Source organism: Xenopus laevis, chromosome 2L, assembly GCF_017654675.1.
Source record: "Xenopus laevis strain J_2021 chromosome 2L, Xenopus_laevis_v10.1, whole genome shotgun sequence".
NCBI classification, from domain to species: domain Eukaryota; kingdom Metazoa; phylum Chordata; class Amphibia; order Anura; family Pipidae; genus Xenopus; species Xenopus laevis.
Genome location: NC_054373.1, coordinates 44,872,680 through 44,887,662, shown reverse-complemented (window position 1 = coordinate 44,887,662; position 14,983 = coordinate 44,872,680). Strand labels below are relative to the sequence as shown.

General features: G+C 38.7%; 1 protein-coding gene across 7 annotated transcripts in view; it reads right to left on the bottom strand.

The window, feature by feature from the left end:
- The window catches only part of cnksr2.L (connector enhancer of kinase suppressor of Ras 2 L homeolog), a 205,617-nt gene that overhangs the window by 60,973 nt on the left and 129,661 nt on the right, over positions 1-14,983 (bottom strand). For all 7 annotated transcript variants that reach the window (XM_018245021.2, XM_018245025.2, XM_018245020.2 and 4 more), the window contains 1 exon segment: positions 14,767-14,981. In XM_018245021.2, coding sequence (XP_018100510.1) covers positions 14,767-14,981 — 215 coding nt within the window.

Below are 14,983 nucleotides of genomic sequence, written 5' to 3'. Positions count from 1 at the left end.
TATGGCAGCTATGGCAGCCCACTCATACAGGAACACAGGGAGTCAGACAGGTAATGGAAAAGCATCAGGCCAATACTTTAAAGAAAAATTATAAGTAGCATGCAAAGCCAATATTACGATAAATGCAAAAACTGTTTTTTTTTCTGGTGTCAGTATCCCTTTAAGTAACTAAATTATTTAAAAGCACCTTCCAAAACAAGTGCTAAATTCTCAGGGGTTGTAATGAGTAGTATCAATTAAATAGCCACTTGGATTGGATTTGTGATCAAAAGCATGAGGTGCGTATGTCCTTAGGTGGGAGAGTTCAAGGGAGCTTTGTTCTACACCTATCTTTATCAGGAGATAACAGATTTATAGGTACACGATAATCATTTGCTCTAAAATCAGATGTCCTTGTGGTACAGAAAATACCTAGATGAACCACAGCTAAGAGTTTGAATCTTGGCAGAGCATATGAATGCGTTTTGTTTGTTTTTGAACGTGTTATTGAAATGATAAACTGGTTAGAATCAGTTAGATTTGTAGCATACTTGACTGCTCATTAAGGGTTCATGAGCCATGGAAACCACATGCCGAACTGGAGTAAAGGTGTTTGTGAAAGGGTAAAACGCTTTGCAATCACCATAAAATTTCGTTGGTTAAGTTGACCCTACACGTTACAATTACAATCTTTGGTCAGAGGAAAGATTGTTGATTGTAGAATTCTATTGTTACCTGTATATCTGACCATTCAGCAGTATCCCCTTTGCCGAAAATATTCCATCTTGGCAGATCAACCAGAAAACCATTATCCAAGTCTTTTGCCGATATTCATCTCCCACCATACAAGCACCAAATATTGTACAACATATAGTTTTGTACGATAATATCTGTGCATGTATGGCCACCTTAAGCAGAGTTCCCACATTATCTTGTTTTAGCTCTGGATTACGGGGTTTTCATTTGAAATTGCAGTACAAAACATGACATATTGACACAGGTCAAGTACTGCATATATTTGCTTGTATTCCTCACCCAGGACTTGTGTATTTTGCAACTGGATTCAGGAAAAGGCTTGGAGAAGAAAGCCCAAATGGCATCTGACTTCCTAATGCTAGGACATTGCTTGATCATCCAGTAATTCAAAATCCTACGGTATGAAGCCCCTGTCAATGATTATCATAACATATATATATATGTAACACATACGGATTCTCCTCAGCCTAATATTTCTAAAAAGCTGATTCTCTCTTGTATTTATGCAACTGGATACACGAACACCGTGCGGAGTGGAAAATACTCAGCATTTTTTCCTCTGCATTCTTCATGAATTGAGATAAAAAAGCCAAGAGGATTTTTGATAATAATTAGGCACTTAGTGGCTGATTTAATGATATAAAGTGTATTATGCCAAAAACTACGAAGGTGAACGTTCAAACAGTTTATACTTCCAACAGAATAATGTGGCAAGTGTAATTCCTATATTATAAAGTCATATACTGTTGTATTTTGCAACACTATTATGTCAAACATTCTTATAAAAAATTGCTTTCCCACCTCTAATTCAGTGTATTTAATGGCCATTTAATGTAGGATAGCCACTGTTCAAGTACAAATTGGTTTAAATTTGTGTATTTCTAGACTGAAGCAATTATTCTGCCCCTGAAGCACCAAGTTAACATATTTCCTGAAAAATCAATTACTCCTAAAGGTAAATGTTAGGGACTGGGCATTGGAATTAAGCAAAAGTTCTCTAACTTTACAGTTACAGAACTTCTGGAACATCCTAATTAAATTACAGCATCTCACTCGCTCTGATAGAATTGCAGCTTTTTACTCTGACTGTGATCTATAGGTTAATAGCATTGCTCCAGACTTTATAACTATTCTAACATAATTTGGCTTCCTTTGAGCCACTCATTGCAAAACCAGGTAAAATAACAGTGAAAATGAATAATGTAAGCTTATTTTTCAACACAGCTGTTTGCCACATTTAACTCACTCCTATGCCCCCCTCCACCTATTAATGTTACCGCCCAAGACCTGGCTCATTTCTTTAATGAAAAAATCGATCTCATTAGGCTGAGCATACCGTCCAACAACAATCTCAGACCAACGTGCAGTCCACTCACATCTACTTTGCACTCCTTCACCCCTGCAACTCTAGATGAAGTTAGCAAACTTCTAGCCTGCTCAAAACCCACCACCTGCTCCCTTGACCCCATACCCTCTCGCCTTCTCCACCCAATCTCTGATACACTCTCTCCTGCACTTACCCACTTATTTAATCTTTCACTCTCTACTGGTACCTTTCCATCATTATACAAACAAGCACTAATCACTCCTATCCTCAAAAAACCTTCCTTTGATCCCAGCTCTCCCACTAACTATTGACCAGTCTCCCTTCTTCCATTCGCATCCAAATTACTAGAAAGGCTTGTTTACAAAAGCCTGATCCAGCATCTCACTCACAACTCCCTCCTCGACCCCTCGACTGAAACTGCACTCACCAAAGTTACCAATGATCTTCTATTGGCAAAGTCTAAAGGTCATTATTCCATTCTAATCCTTCTAGATCTCTCTGCAGCTTTTGACACAGTTGACCATACACTCTTCCTTGACATTCTACACTCATCTGGCATTCGGGACACTGCTCTTTCATGGTTTACATCTTATCTGTCTGACCGTTCCTTTAAAGTTTCCTTCTCTAACTCTACTTCTACTACTTTCCCACTCTCTGTTGGAGTTCCTCAAGGCTCTGTTCTTGGCCCCCTGCTGTTCTCGCTCTATGCAACTTCACTAGGAAAACTTATTCAGTCATTTGGACTTCAGTATCACCTTTATGCTGATGACACCCAACTCTACTTGTCTACTCCTGATCTTTCTAATTCTGTCCTTTCCCAAGTCACAGACTGTCTCTCTGCTGTCTCCTCCTGGATGTCACAGCCCCACCTGAAACAAACTTTCAAAAACAGAACTCATTATATTTCCTCTAAGATCTTCCCCTGTCCCTCAGATATCACTCACCGTAAACAACACCACCTTTCATTCCACCACACAGGCACGCTGCCTAGGAGTTATCTTAGACTCACATCTGTCTTTTTCACCACACATTCAAACACTTAAAAATCTTGCCGTATTCAACTTACACTCACATTCAAGGCCCTTAATAATGAAACCCCTCCCTATATTTCATCTCTAATCTCCAAAAACACTCCTTCACGAAATTTACGCTCTGCTTCTGATCTTCGCCTCACTTCTCCTCTGATCACTTCTGCCCATTCTCGTCTACAAGACTTCTCTCGGGCTTCTGCTTTTCTCTGGAACTCTCTGCCACAAGCTGTCAGACTTTCTCCTTCTTTCCAAACTTTCAAGCGCTCCTTAAAGACCCACCTGTTTAAAGAGGCTTATTCGATGTACCTTAATTAATCATTGCTGTATCAAAAATGACAAAGTGTTTATATAATCCTAATGTCTCAATTGTACCCTAACCTTTAGTTTGTAAACTCTAATCTCTAGGTCCTTCTAACCCTATTGTACTCTGTAATCCTTGTTTGTTATCCACCATTTATTCCCTGTTTGCTATAACTGCAGTAAAGCACTGCGTATCTTGACAGCGCTATTTAAATAAATGATGATGATGATGGACGAATAAATTTGACAGGTGCCAGGTGAAGCGTCGGAAAAGTTGCTCACATCACAACTGTCAGGCATCAGCATTATTCGGATGCCCACTGCCTGCGTCAGGGGTGCTATGTCAATGAGGCAAGTTGATAAACTCACTTCAGGTGGCAGCACCACACTGGTTACCAGAGCAGACAAAAAATGCTGCTCCTGGTAAATTTAATTTAATCTTCCAGTTTTCTAACCGGAGATTCAGCTCTTCTAGCGCAGAGAGGGAAACTATGCTTCTCTGCACTGTTGTCATGGAAAAGTGAGAGTTTGGAAAGGGAGGGGGCAGCAGCAGCAAACCACCTCAGGTGGCAGGCGGGGTCAGGATCTCCTCATTTTGGGACCTATTATCCAGAATGATTGGGACCTGGGATTTTACAAATAAGAGATATTTCCACTATTTGGTTCTGCATACTTTAAGGGGCAGATTTATCAAAATGTGAGATTAGAGTTCACCTCACAAACACTCACCCATGTTCTATTCGTTCCTATGGGATTTTTAGAATCGTATTTATCAACGGAGTTCACCATTTGCTAAATAGGCTTTTTCTGTTGCCCCTAAGTCTACTAAACAATAATTTAAACATTAAACCCAATGGGAGTATTTAGCCACCATTATTACTTTTATCTTAGTTGGGATCAAGTACGAGGTACTGTTTTAATATTACAGAGAAGAAGGAAATCTTTTAAAACATATTGAATTATTTGGTTTTAAATAGAGTCTATGGGAGACAGCCTTTCTGTAATTTGGGGCTTTCTGAATAATGGGTTAACGGAAAACTGTAATATTAACAACTAAATACATAACCAGCTCCAAATCCTAAGAAAGTGTAGGCTAATCAATTAAAATTTTAGCATTAAGCAAGATGCAGTAAATAACCCAAATAGCTCAACCCAATGGGGAGGATAGCCTGGGTGTGTAATCCCCAGGTCTACCGCCTTCGGGACACAATTAGCACAATATAATGAATGAAGGTAAAATCAGCTTATTTGCAGTGCAGTGCCCCGAACCCGTAGCTTGAGGTGAGGATACCACCAGAAAAAACTAACACTCACTCCTGGAGCCAACCGATGAAGTTAAAATTGAAGTTTATTCCATGTTACTAAAAATTACACGTGTTTCGTATCTACCAATACGTAATAATAGGTTAACAGATAACTGAACCCATACCTGTATATACAGGTGATGTGGTGCTGTTTTTCATTAAAAACTAATTCAAATTCATTTCCTAGGATCTAGCTACATAAGAATCAAGAATAGAGTATGCAGCGCCGATTCGTACCTTAGGGCCGCCTGAGGCGGCTCCTGCAATGCCGCCCCCCCTCGCCGACTTACCTGTCGGGAGGGGAGGCAGGAACACTAATGCGGAGAGCACAATTGCGCTCTCTCGCATTCGTAAAGCCGAATTTCCGGTTTAAAAAACGGAAATTCGGCTCTTAAAGGTGCAGGAGCGGCTTTTTGCCGCCCCTGGAAACCGCTCCGGCGTTGCCGCCTGAGGCGAGCGTCTCAGCTCGCCTCATTGGCGGCACGCCCCTGAGAGTATGTAGCACAGAGAGGGTTGCAACAGTAAACAAAAAACATGGAGAGGAATGAGAGATTATAACAGAGTTATTGTAAAGGGAAGTCATACACATTTGTGAAGTATATGGATCTTATTATAGTAAAATACAGCATGAATTCATCTATACCATTTTTTATTTTTTTATTTTTATTTTCTTTATTAGAATTTTGGCACAACATTGTATCCCTCTAGTTACAAGTGGTTTGCATAATAGGATGGCCATGAAGTCTATTAGTTACCGAACTGTGGACCTTGGTACAGTGATTACTTTACTTAAAAATGCAAATTAATGGATACTGTGGTGTAAAATGTAGCCAACAATGGGAGTTTCAAAAAGTTTAGTACTGTATCACTTAAAGGAGTAACTAAAGAAGTAGGCTAGAAATGTTGTACATTATGTTTTAGGCTTCTGTACCAGCCCAAGGCAACCACAGCCCTTTAGCAGCAAAGATCTGTGTCTCCAAAGATGCCCCAGTAGCTCCCCATCTTCTTTTCTCCTGATTCACTGCACATGCTCTATGCTGCTGTCACTTACTGAGCTTAGGGACCCACTCACAATATACAGTACACATAGAATATAAATGTCACAATATAAGTCGGATTAGTAATTAATACAGATAATTACTACATGGCAGAACAGAAACCAGTGCAACTAGCATCATATTTTAACAAATCAGCCCCGTAGCTTCAGCTTATATTACAGACAAACCTCATTTTTTGCTGGATAAATTGTGACAACCCCTAAGCTTAGCTTCTCAACAGCTGCTCAGAGCCCACTGAGCATGTGAGTGTCGCAGGCAGTTTCCAAGATGGTGACCCCCTGTGACAAGTTTGAGTCCTGGATCATTGCTGCTATTGACAAGATGAAACTTTAGGCTGCTGCAATAAGTTCAGTAAATAACATATGGCGTCTTTAACCACATTAATTTTTAGGGTTTAGTTCTTGTTTAAGATACTGTCACAGTCATTTACTGTACACCAGGCTGCCTTTGCAACTACTTTCAAAGTGCAAAAATATTCCTTTATTCAGATATCCATACATTGAGAACCCAAAACACGGCAATGATCAACAGGACCAAGTCACAATGACAGTCATTTTTTTGTACTTTGCCCACTGCAAGGACATTGCTTAAATAGCAACAATGTTTCAGAGCCCAAAGACTTGCGGACTATGCCCTAAATGGAACACAGCCTGCGTAGAGCACCACACCATTCAAGAGCGGCGGAGCACCTAAGAGCTGAGGTGCCCTCCCGCCACCTACCTGCCTTTCCTTGCCCATCATTCTGAAGCTCGAATGTGTGCTCTATATATATGCCAACACTTCCTTCCAAAACCCCTGTATCAGGGGGCACTCAGATAAGACATGGTAGTAAGCACCCACTTCGTTCAAACATTTTGGACATATATCTGATGAATCCTGATGCTTCCAAATTAGAATAAAAGGTTATAAAATGAAGATATAAGATGACATTTATACATACAGCAAACAAAAAGGTTTATGTAATTAAAAAATGATGGTTAACATTAAAGAGAATATCTTGGGCAGGAAAAATATCTTCCTACAGCTAAAGAACATTATTATCCCAAATAATAACCAAATATGAGACTAAGCATGAATATCATTACAGAATCTGCGCTACAGCATTTAGGTATGAGTTAGTAAATGTCTTTTAAACTGCATGTTCCTACAAATAAACAAATACAGGTGGCGACTGGATTTAGAATTATAAATGGATTCCTCCCACTGTTATTTCCTTTTGGTCTGAAACATGATTCACTCCCACGCCTACTCCTGGGTTCTTTATTTTTCCCAGGAACAAACCTCAACTTGCTCAGTAGAAATACAGCAAGTATCATCCTCTTGTTTCCTTTTCTGGGCAAAACAACATAAAATGCCAAGAGATAAGAGCTTTATAAATTAATAGCATTTGCTGCAACTTGAACATTTCCCATCCTAATTATTTTACTTATAAGTTATGTAATGTCTAACCAAGCACCATCTGCATGGCCGTGTCGTCATTTGTTACACACCTACTCAAAATATGGTTTTGTTTACAAATAACTTCACCTCTTCCGCATGGATATTTTTAAAAAAAAGTACAGACTGCTAATTTAAACTTTTCAACAGGCATGAGGTATTGAATCAGTAAAACAATTAATGGCTAGGATATTTATTCTGCTGTATTTATCAACTAAATAATGAATATGAGGTTATTGTATATGACAAGCAGGCTTTCAAGAGCCTCCTTCGCTGCTTATGTTACACAAGTGTCTTCTTGTACAGATATTCAGCATCCTATCCAGATATCTAGGAAGTTCCAAATTATGGGAAGGGCATCTCCAATACAGTCCAATATCAAATGAGGGAAAACTTAAAATCAGGGGATGTAAAATTGAGGTTTTACTGTAATTCTAAACTGTTCTGTTCTAAAGTTTTTAAAATATTTTCTTTGATATTACAGAAACCCCTTATTTGTAAAACCCCAGGCCCTACATTTCAAATAATAGAACCCATTCCTGTAATACAAGACTTTCAAAGATCCCATGCTACACACATAAAATTATCAATTTTAACGCCGCTCAAAGAAACACGGAAGGAGACTTGCATTCTTTTATCTCCATGCAGCCAACTATGCATCAAAGTCACAATACAAGGCTAATTAGTAATGAATGCAAATTCACATTACATGGCAGCTCAGATAACAGTACATTCTGCAAATAATTAGCCCTGTACTATCTTCTAAGTTGGACAAATCTAAATATATGTTTTAATACCCCCTAAAGGTGGCCATAGACGTAACAAAAAAGATCTTTCCAAGAAAGATCGTTCGTTTCAATACACACGTGTAGAGCTGAATCGTCAGATATACAGGTAGATATACGGGAAGAAACAATAGAATTCTACCTGTATCTGATGATTCAGCACTAACAATGGCCAATGTTTGGGTACCTTCCAAGGCACCCGATAAAAATTTTCCGTCCAGCCTGATCGACGAGGCGACCGATATCCAAGTCTTCTGCCGATATCGATCGGATCTTTTTCCACTATACATGTAACGAATATCGGACGAAAGTTTGTTTCGTTTCGTACGATATTATCTGTGCGTCTATGGCCACTTTAAGATTAGCAGTTTCCGACACCGAGCATGTGCAGTATCACTGTTACTCAAAAGATGCCCTAACAAGATCCTAGATGGTGAGGTCCTCTGAAGACCTAGATCATTACTGTTATAGGGCTACCAAACCCCCTGCTGGTACATCAAGTTCAGCCATATTAGTTTTTAAGATTTAGTTTTCCTTTTAGAAATTAAACAAATAATCCTAAATTCCTACCGGATACATCCAGATTCATTTTAATGATAGAATATGTAGGTTAAACATGATGCCCAAAATGTACCACTAGTCATTAGTTATTAACAGTATTCCAAGTCTTGGAGGATCCAAATATAAAGCTACATTAATGAGCAAATATAAACACAATTCTAGTTACTCAAATAAGAGAAGTAAAAGTTGTGGCTTGAGGATTTGACAAATTTAGACATGTACAGTATAAACAGTACACGGGTTTAACATTTCCTTCTTAAAGTGGACCTGTCACCCAGACACAAAAATATGTATAATAAAAGTCCTTTTCAAATTAAACAATCCAATTTCTATTTTTTATTAAAGCATTCATAGCTGTTGTAAACTCATTTAAAAAATCTCAGCTGTCAATCAAATATTGTCTGCCCCTCCTCTATGCCTCAGGCATAGAGGCGAGGCAGATAATTACTTTCACTTTCTATTCAGCACTTCCTAGATGTCACTGCTCTCCCCACATTCCCCAGTTCTCTTTTTACCATTTAATTGTGTAGTCAGGGCATGGGGATGGACATTAGGTCCCCCACTCTGGTGCACAAACAAGATTCTGAGATGATACAAGACTTGCCTTAATAACAGTGTCCACAAAATGGCTCCTGCCTGCTTGCTATAATTATGAATTCCCAGACTGAAGGAAACAAGATTCAAATAATTTTTATTGTGTAATTAAAGTTCATTTTGCTTGAATGTGATAAAATAGGATTTTGAATAATTTTTTCGGGTGACGGGTCCCCTTTAACACCTGCTTTACAATCTGTTCATTGTTGTCATCTACTGTCTATTGTGCGTTATATTATAAACTTCCTAAGTTAGGTTGAAAAAAAAAAAAAAAGGCACACGTCCATCAAGTTCATGAAGGGATAAATATTTGTGCTTTTATTTAAAGTCTCCCACAGACTTAATTTTATCCAAATAATCAAAATTTCTAAAACTGATTTCCCTTTTCTCTGTAATTATAAAACAATACCTTGTACTTGATCCAAACATAGATATAATAATCCTTATTGAAATCAAAACCAGCCTATTTGCTTTATTTGAGGTTTACATGATTTTCTAAGTAGACTTAATGTATGAAGATCCAAAGTACAGAAAGATCCATTATGCAGAAAATCCCATGTCTCCAGTATTCTAGATTACAGGTCCCACAATCTGTATAGTGTTTAATCATAGAAAAAATAAATATTTGGAGACTGCAAAACACTGCAGGTTTATACAGAGCCAGTTAAATGTATGTACAGTATACAGTCTGCTTCCCAGTCACACTCTACTCTCTAGTTGTAATTAGCAACCCCAAAAGTGTTTACATAAAACACCATTTTGTAAATGATTCACAAAACAAGTTGGGGTCTGGTTCCTTACCGGGTATTTCTACCCCATAAATATGAGGTGTTCTTTTAATTTAGCCCAATTAGAGAAACTATTTTCTTAAGAAAGAAACTATAATGTCCCCCCATTATTGAAGATCTTATGCTTTTGGTACAGGCTTACTTTGCACCTCACATACCCTGGTTAGCACTTGGCTGGCAACTGCATGATAATGATGGCCACTTACATGTCAGTATTGATCACTTATGACTCGGAACAGTGCCAAAAAAGCATGCTTACATAAAGTCACTTTGCAATAGGAGCAGTGTCTTTCTAATATCCATACTATATATATATATATTGTACATACATACATACATATACAAGCAGACACAGGGTAAGGAATCTATCGGCAGTCAAATACATTCTGAAATGAAAATCCTACCCCAGGATGTAGCTTTGTTCTGTAAACTGCTGCTCTGGCCCATAGCAAGGATCACAATATAAGTTCCAAATTAGCAGAGGCAGAAGTTGACCTGTCACTCAGACACAAAAATCTGTATAATAAAAGTCCTTTTCAAATTAAACATGAAATCCAAATCCTATTTTTTATTAAAGCATTCGTAGCTCATTTAAAAATCTCAGCTGTCAATCAAATATTGTCTGCCCCTCCTCTATGCCTCAGTCTGAGGCGGGGCAGACAATTACTTTCACTTTCCATTCAGCACTTCCTAGATGTCACTGCTCTCCCCACATTCCCCCGTTCTCTTCACCATTTAATTGTGTAGCCAGTGCATGGGGATGGACATCAGGTCCCCCATTCAGGTGCACAAATGAGATTTTGAGATAATGCAAGGCTTGCCTTAATAACAGTGTCCAAAAAATGGCTGCTGCCTGCTTGCTATAATTATGAATTCCCAGACTGATGGAAACAAGATTCAAATAATTTATACAGTGTAATTAAAGTTCATTTTGCTTGACTTACGTAATAAAATAGGATTTAGAATAATTTTTTTGGGTGACGAGTCCCCTTTAAGGAACATAACCCTCAATTTTGTCATGAACAATTCTTAGTTAGCTCAATATACAGTATGCATTTTTGAAGCTTATGTGCCATTATACAGCCCTCTATTGAGAGTGTGTGGGAGTTGTGTGAAGTCATATTAAATGAATATTTAATTCAGTTCCATGTAAAAGACAATGGATAGACACATTTAGTACATCAGCGGTTGTACAACTAGCATGAATTAAGCCAAACCATTACCAAGTTAAACTAAAGGTTAAGGACCATTATAAAACACAGGATATTTCTAAAAAGCAGCCAGGTAGGTTATCAGATATTAACTTTGGTAAAACAGTCTTGGGGAAGAATTACAATTATCAGCATTTTAGATTTATTTTAAATTTTGACTCATTCCCCTAACAGTATCTTTTGAGTAGCAGTTTTTTTTTTCCTTCACATATTTATTTCATATGTCAATTACCAAGAAGATTCTTGTTAAGTTATGCATGGTGCCAATATAGGGTTCTAACTAACACAACTGGAGAACCTTCATGCAAGTCCTCTACTAGAATGGTTTGGATAGAATGTTTTTGTTCTCCGCTGAGCTTAGATGAGGTTTAGGGAAGAAATTGTAGCTGAAAAAAAATTGATGAATTGCAGAACAATAACTTCTGATGAAGTGGCAGTGAGTCACGAAACACATTAAGCAGGCAGCCCCACAGGAGAGATGCTGCTGTAATTTTTATGGATTTATAATACATTTTGACTTTTTTAACATATTATTCTGGCTCTGCAGTGCTCCGTTCCTGTACATTGATTTTGCCCTCGATTGCCGTTTGGGATAGCGGTCTGGACGTTGCTGCACGCAGAGGCTTGGCTGTGTACCGGTAATTGCTCTCACTATCACTTTGTTGCTGGATTGCAGAACAATAACTCTCTGGGAGAAATGATTTTAATGGAGTCTATGGGAGACGGCCTTCCTGTAATTCGTAACTTTCTGGATAACGGGTTTCCGGAAAACGGATGCCATACCTGTACCAGATTTTTCAACTCTATAAAACTCCCTGTCAATGTCCTAAATTTGTCTAACTACCCCCGTCCCATTGTGCTAATGGAAACATGTACGTACAGGTACGGGACCGGTTATACAGAATGCTCACGAGCTGGGGTTTTCCAAATAACGGACTTTTCCGTAATTTGTATCTTCATAACTTTAGTCTACTAAAATATTGTTTAAACATTTTGCCTACAATAGGAATTAATTATATCTTAGTTGGGATCCCATACAAGGTACTGTTTTATTATTACAGAGAAAAAGGAAATTGTTAAAAAAAATTTAATTTGATTAAATTGAAGTCTACAGGAAATGACCTGTACCCATTCTGGATAATGGGTTTCCAGATACCGGATCCCATACCTGTACAAGTTAGGGGATTTAAATTATAATATATTATAATATTATAATATAGTATAATATATATTTTCCTGTATTTAATGGTGCTTTGATTATTTTAAGAAAAAGCTGAAAAGGACCCTTTACATCCACCTTTAATTATGTACCTTCCCCGAGGAAGATCAGCACGACTAAGGAGTATCTGTTTTCCTTGGCCAGTACATATTTTAAAGCAGCATGTTTACAGAATGTGTCAAACAAGGTTATGTGGTACTGGGAGCAAAAACAAGGGCTAGAAGGCTTGCTATGCTCTGCAGCTTCCTGTGGTTATTGATATAAATGAAGCATGTCAGGTGTCTCTGCTGTACTTTTATTGTAGCTTCAAAATGTATATTGCTGCAGGCACAGCAAAGCTGAACAGTACAGAAGTGCACAAAATAAGTTGATTCATGGCAAAAACTATAATAAGGCGGGAAGGGGATCTGTTATGTCATTTTAATGAAATTATACTTTCACAAATGCTGCAACCTAACGCCGCCTGAAAATAATTATAGTTTAGATAAACAGTCCCATTGCAAAATCCTGATTTTATAAAGTGCTACAGTATTGAGCGGCTTATATATGGACGCAGTATCTATATTTTTACAAACTTGTCTTGACATTTTTTTTAACTTATCTTTCATTAAACTGTTACCGCTATTTAATTTAACAATTTTACAACTGCTCACAACCACAAAACACCAACCCCCCTCCCTGCAATGTCTCAGAGGAACCATGAGGTCCGTGAGGACAATGGAAGTGACGGGCAGTGGCACAAGGTAGTAAGTGGAATAAATGGGAAGGGATTCGTTAAACAGGGCAGGTTATTGGGTATGAGTGATAGAAGGAAATTAGTGATGTGCATGCAGACAAAAAGGTCGACCTGCACCCAACCCTAACCTTCCCGTTTGTTACCTGCACCCAACCTTAGCCTGGCGGGCCTCCAAATCTATAGGCCCATGCCCCCAATTAGATGTCACAGAAGGGGCAGGGCTCACAGGTTAGAGTCCTGTGGGGAACCAATTTTTGAAACCTGAAACCAGACCCGCATTCTTACCCGATTGGACCCGCTAACAGACCCACAACTCGATCTGCAGACCATCAAGAAACAGGAAGTGCTGTCATTGTAAACCGGAAATGACATCATTGGAAGTATGTGTGGTCAGAAAAAAAGGATTAAAACTCGATATTGAGAATACCTGCAACCCGATCTGCAAACCTGCCGACCCGTGTCTATAACCAGACCCGAAAGTTCTACTCGCAAACCTATAAAAAGGAGAGCCTGGAAGCAGAAGCGGATTACAGAAAGGTCGCAGGCAGATGGGCGCATGGAAAAGTTCAGCTCACCCATGAAAGATGTGTGGAAATCGGCTCAAACTTGCCCAGCAAGTGGGTACTGCAGTTTTCGTTATTGCTAAAGTGAAGGTATCTCCCTTTCCACAGTATGGCATATGTGGGGGTGAGGTGTGATAGATGCTATTAGATGCTGGAACCTCATTGCTCTAGTTTTTTTTAAACCTGCATTATTTGTGCTCACAATGATGCTGTTTGGGAAGGAAGAGTCTGTTATTAGCCCATCGGTTATACAAAGGGAGTAAGCACATGGCTCTTGCTCTTTGGACTCCACTCCAGGGTGAGGGGTAGATGCTGCAGGGAAGCCTGGAACATAAGGCCCCAGTATAAAGTAGAGTCCCAAGTAAACCAGCATGTTTAGGGAAGTTGGGGAGTATTGTCCCTGTGAACAAGTAAAGGCAGTGGATAGCAGCTTCTATCATAGAAAACTGATAGGAGTTGTTAGTTATACAGATGAGCTTGTGAGATAGATTTGTAGTTTACCTGGTGACTAACCAAATGTAGTAATCTATGTTGTAGGACTCAATAATACCTTTTGAGACATTCTGCTACATGGAAAGCAGACAGCTGCTTAATTATTAAGAACTTGTATTTGGAAAGTACCATTTGCTCTTATTTTTTGATTAAGAATCACTGGTGCCCAGCCATTTGATGAAATGAATGCAATTAGCTGCAATAAAGCTACCTATAACCTTTCCTCTGCAACTTTGTGAGGGCCTAGCAAAGAGTGAAGCTAGAATAAGGTATTGCTGCCAAGAAAGGGTTACACAACTTTACAGTATTTACTACTCAATCTATTTATCTTCTTTCAATACTGTACAAAAAACAGTTCATTTGCACACTGCCCTATGGTACACAATAGTAAGGAGCAAAACTGCCCTTTTTTGCTTTGCTGAAAAAATCTGTGAATCTGCTGAAAAACTTGCAAAATGCATTGGAGTTAATGAGCTTTTTTTTCTTGTGCGAAATACTGTACATGGAGTCATTGGTAGAGGTGGAAGGTTCTTCCAGCACCACTAGCACAAATGTGAACTTTGCTGCAAATCAGTTGAAACAAATGCACATATATATCATATATCCAACTGTATATTGTACTCACATGATATGATGCAGCGTCTGACACAGATGGGTTCACTACATCATGGCAAAGTGAATCCATTTGTACAGCAGGGATTAGGGCATAATGGCTTGGACTTTTATTCTTCTCTCCTTTCTTCTTGGATTTCTTTCCAGTATCTTTTTTGGTGCCCCTCTGAAGCATGTATTCTTCTTGGATTACTTTGTCATTGCTAATATAGCGGAGCAACGAGCTTTCT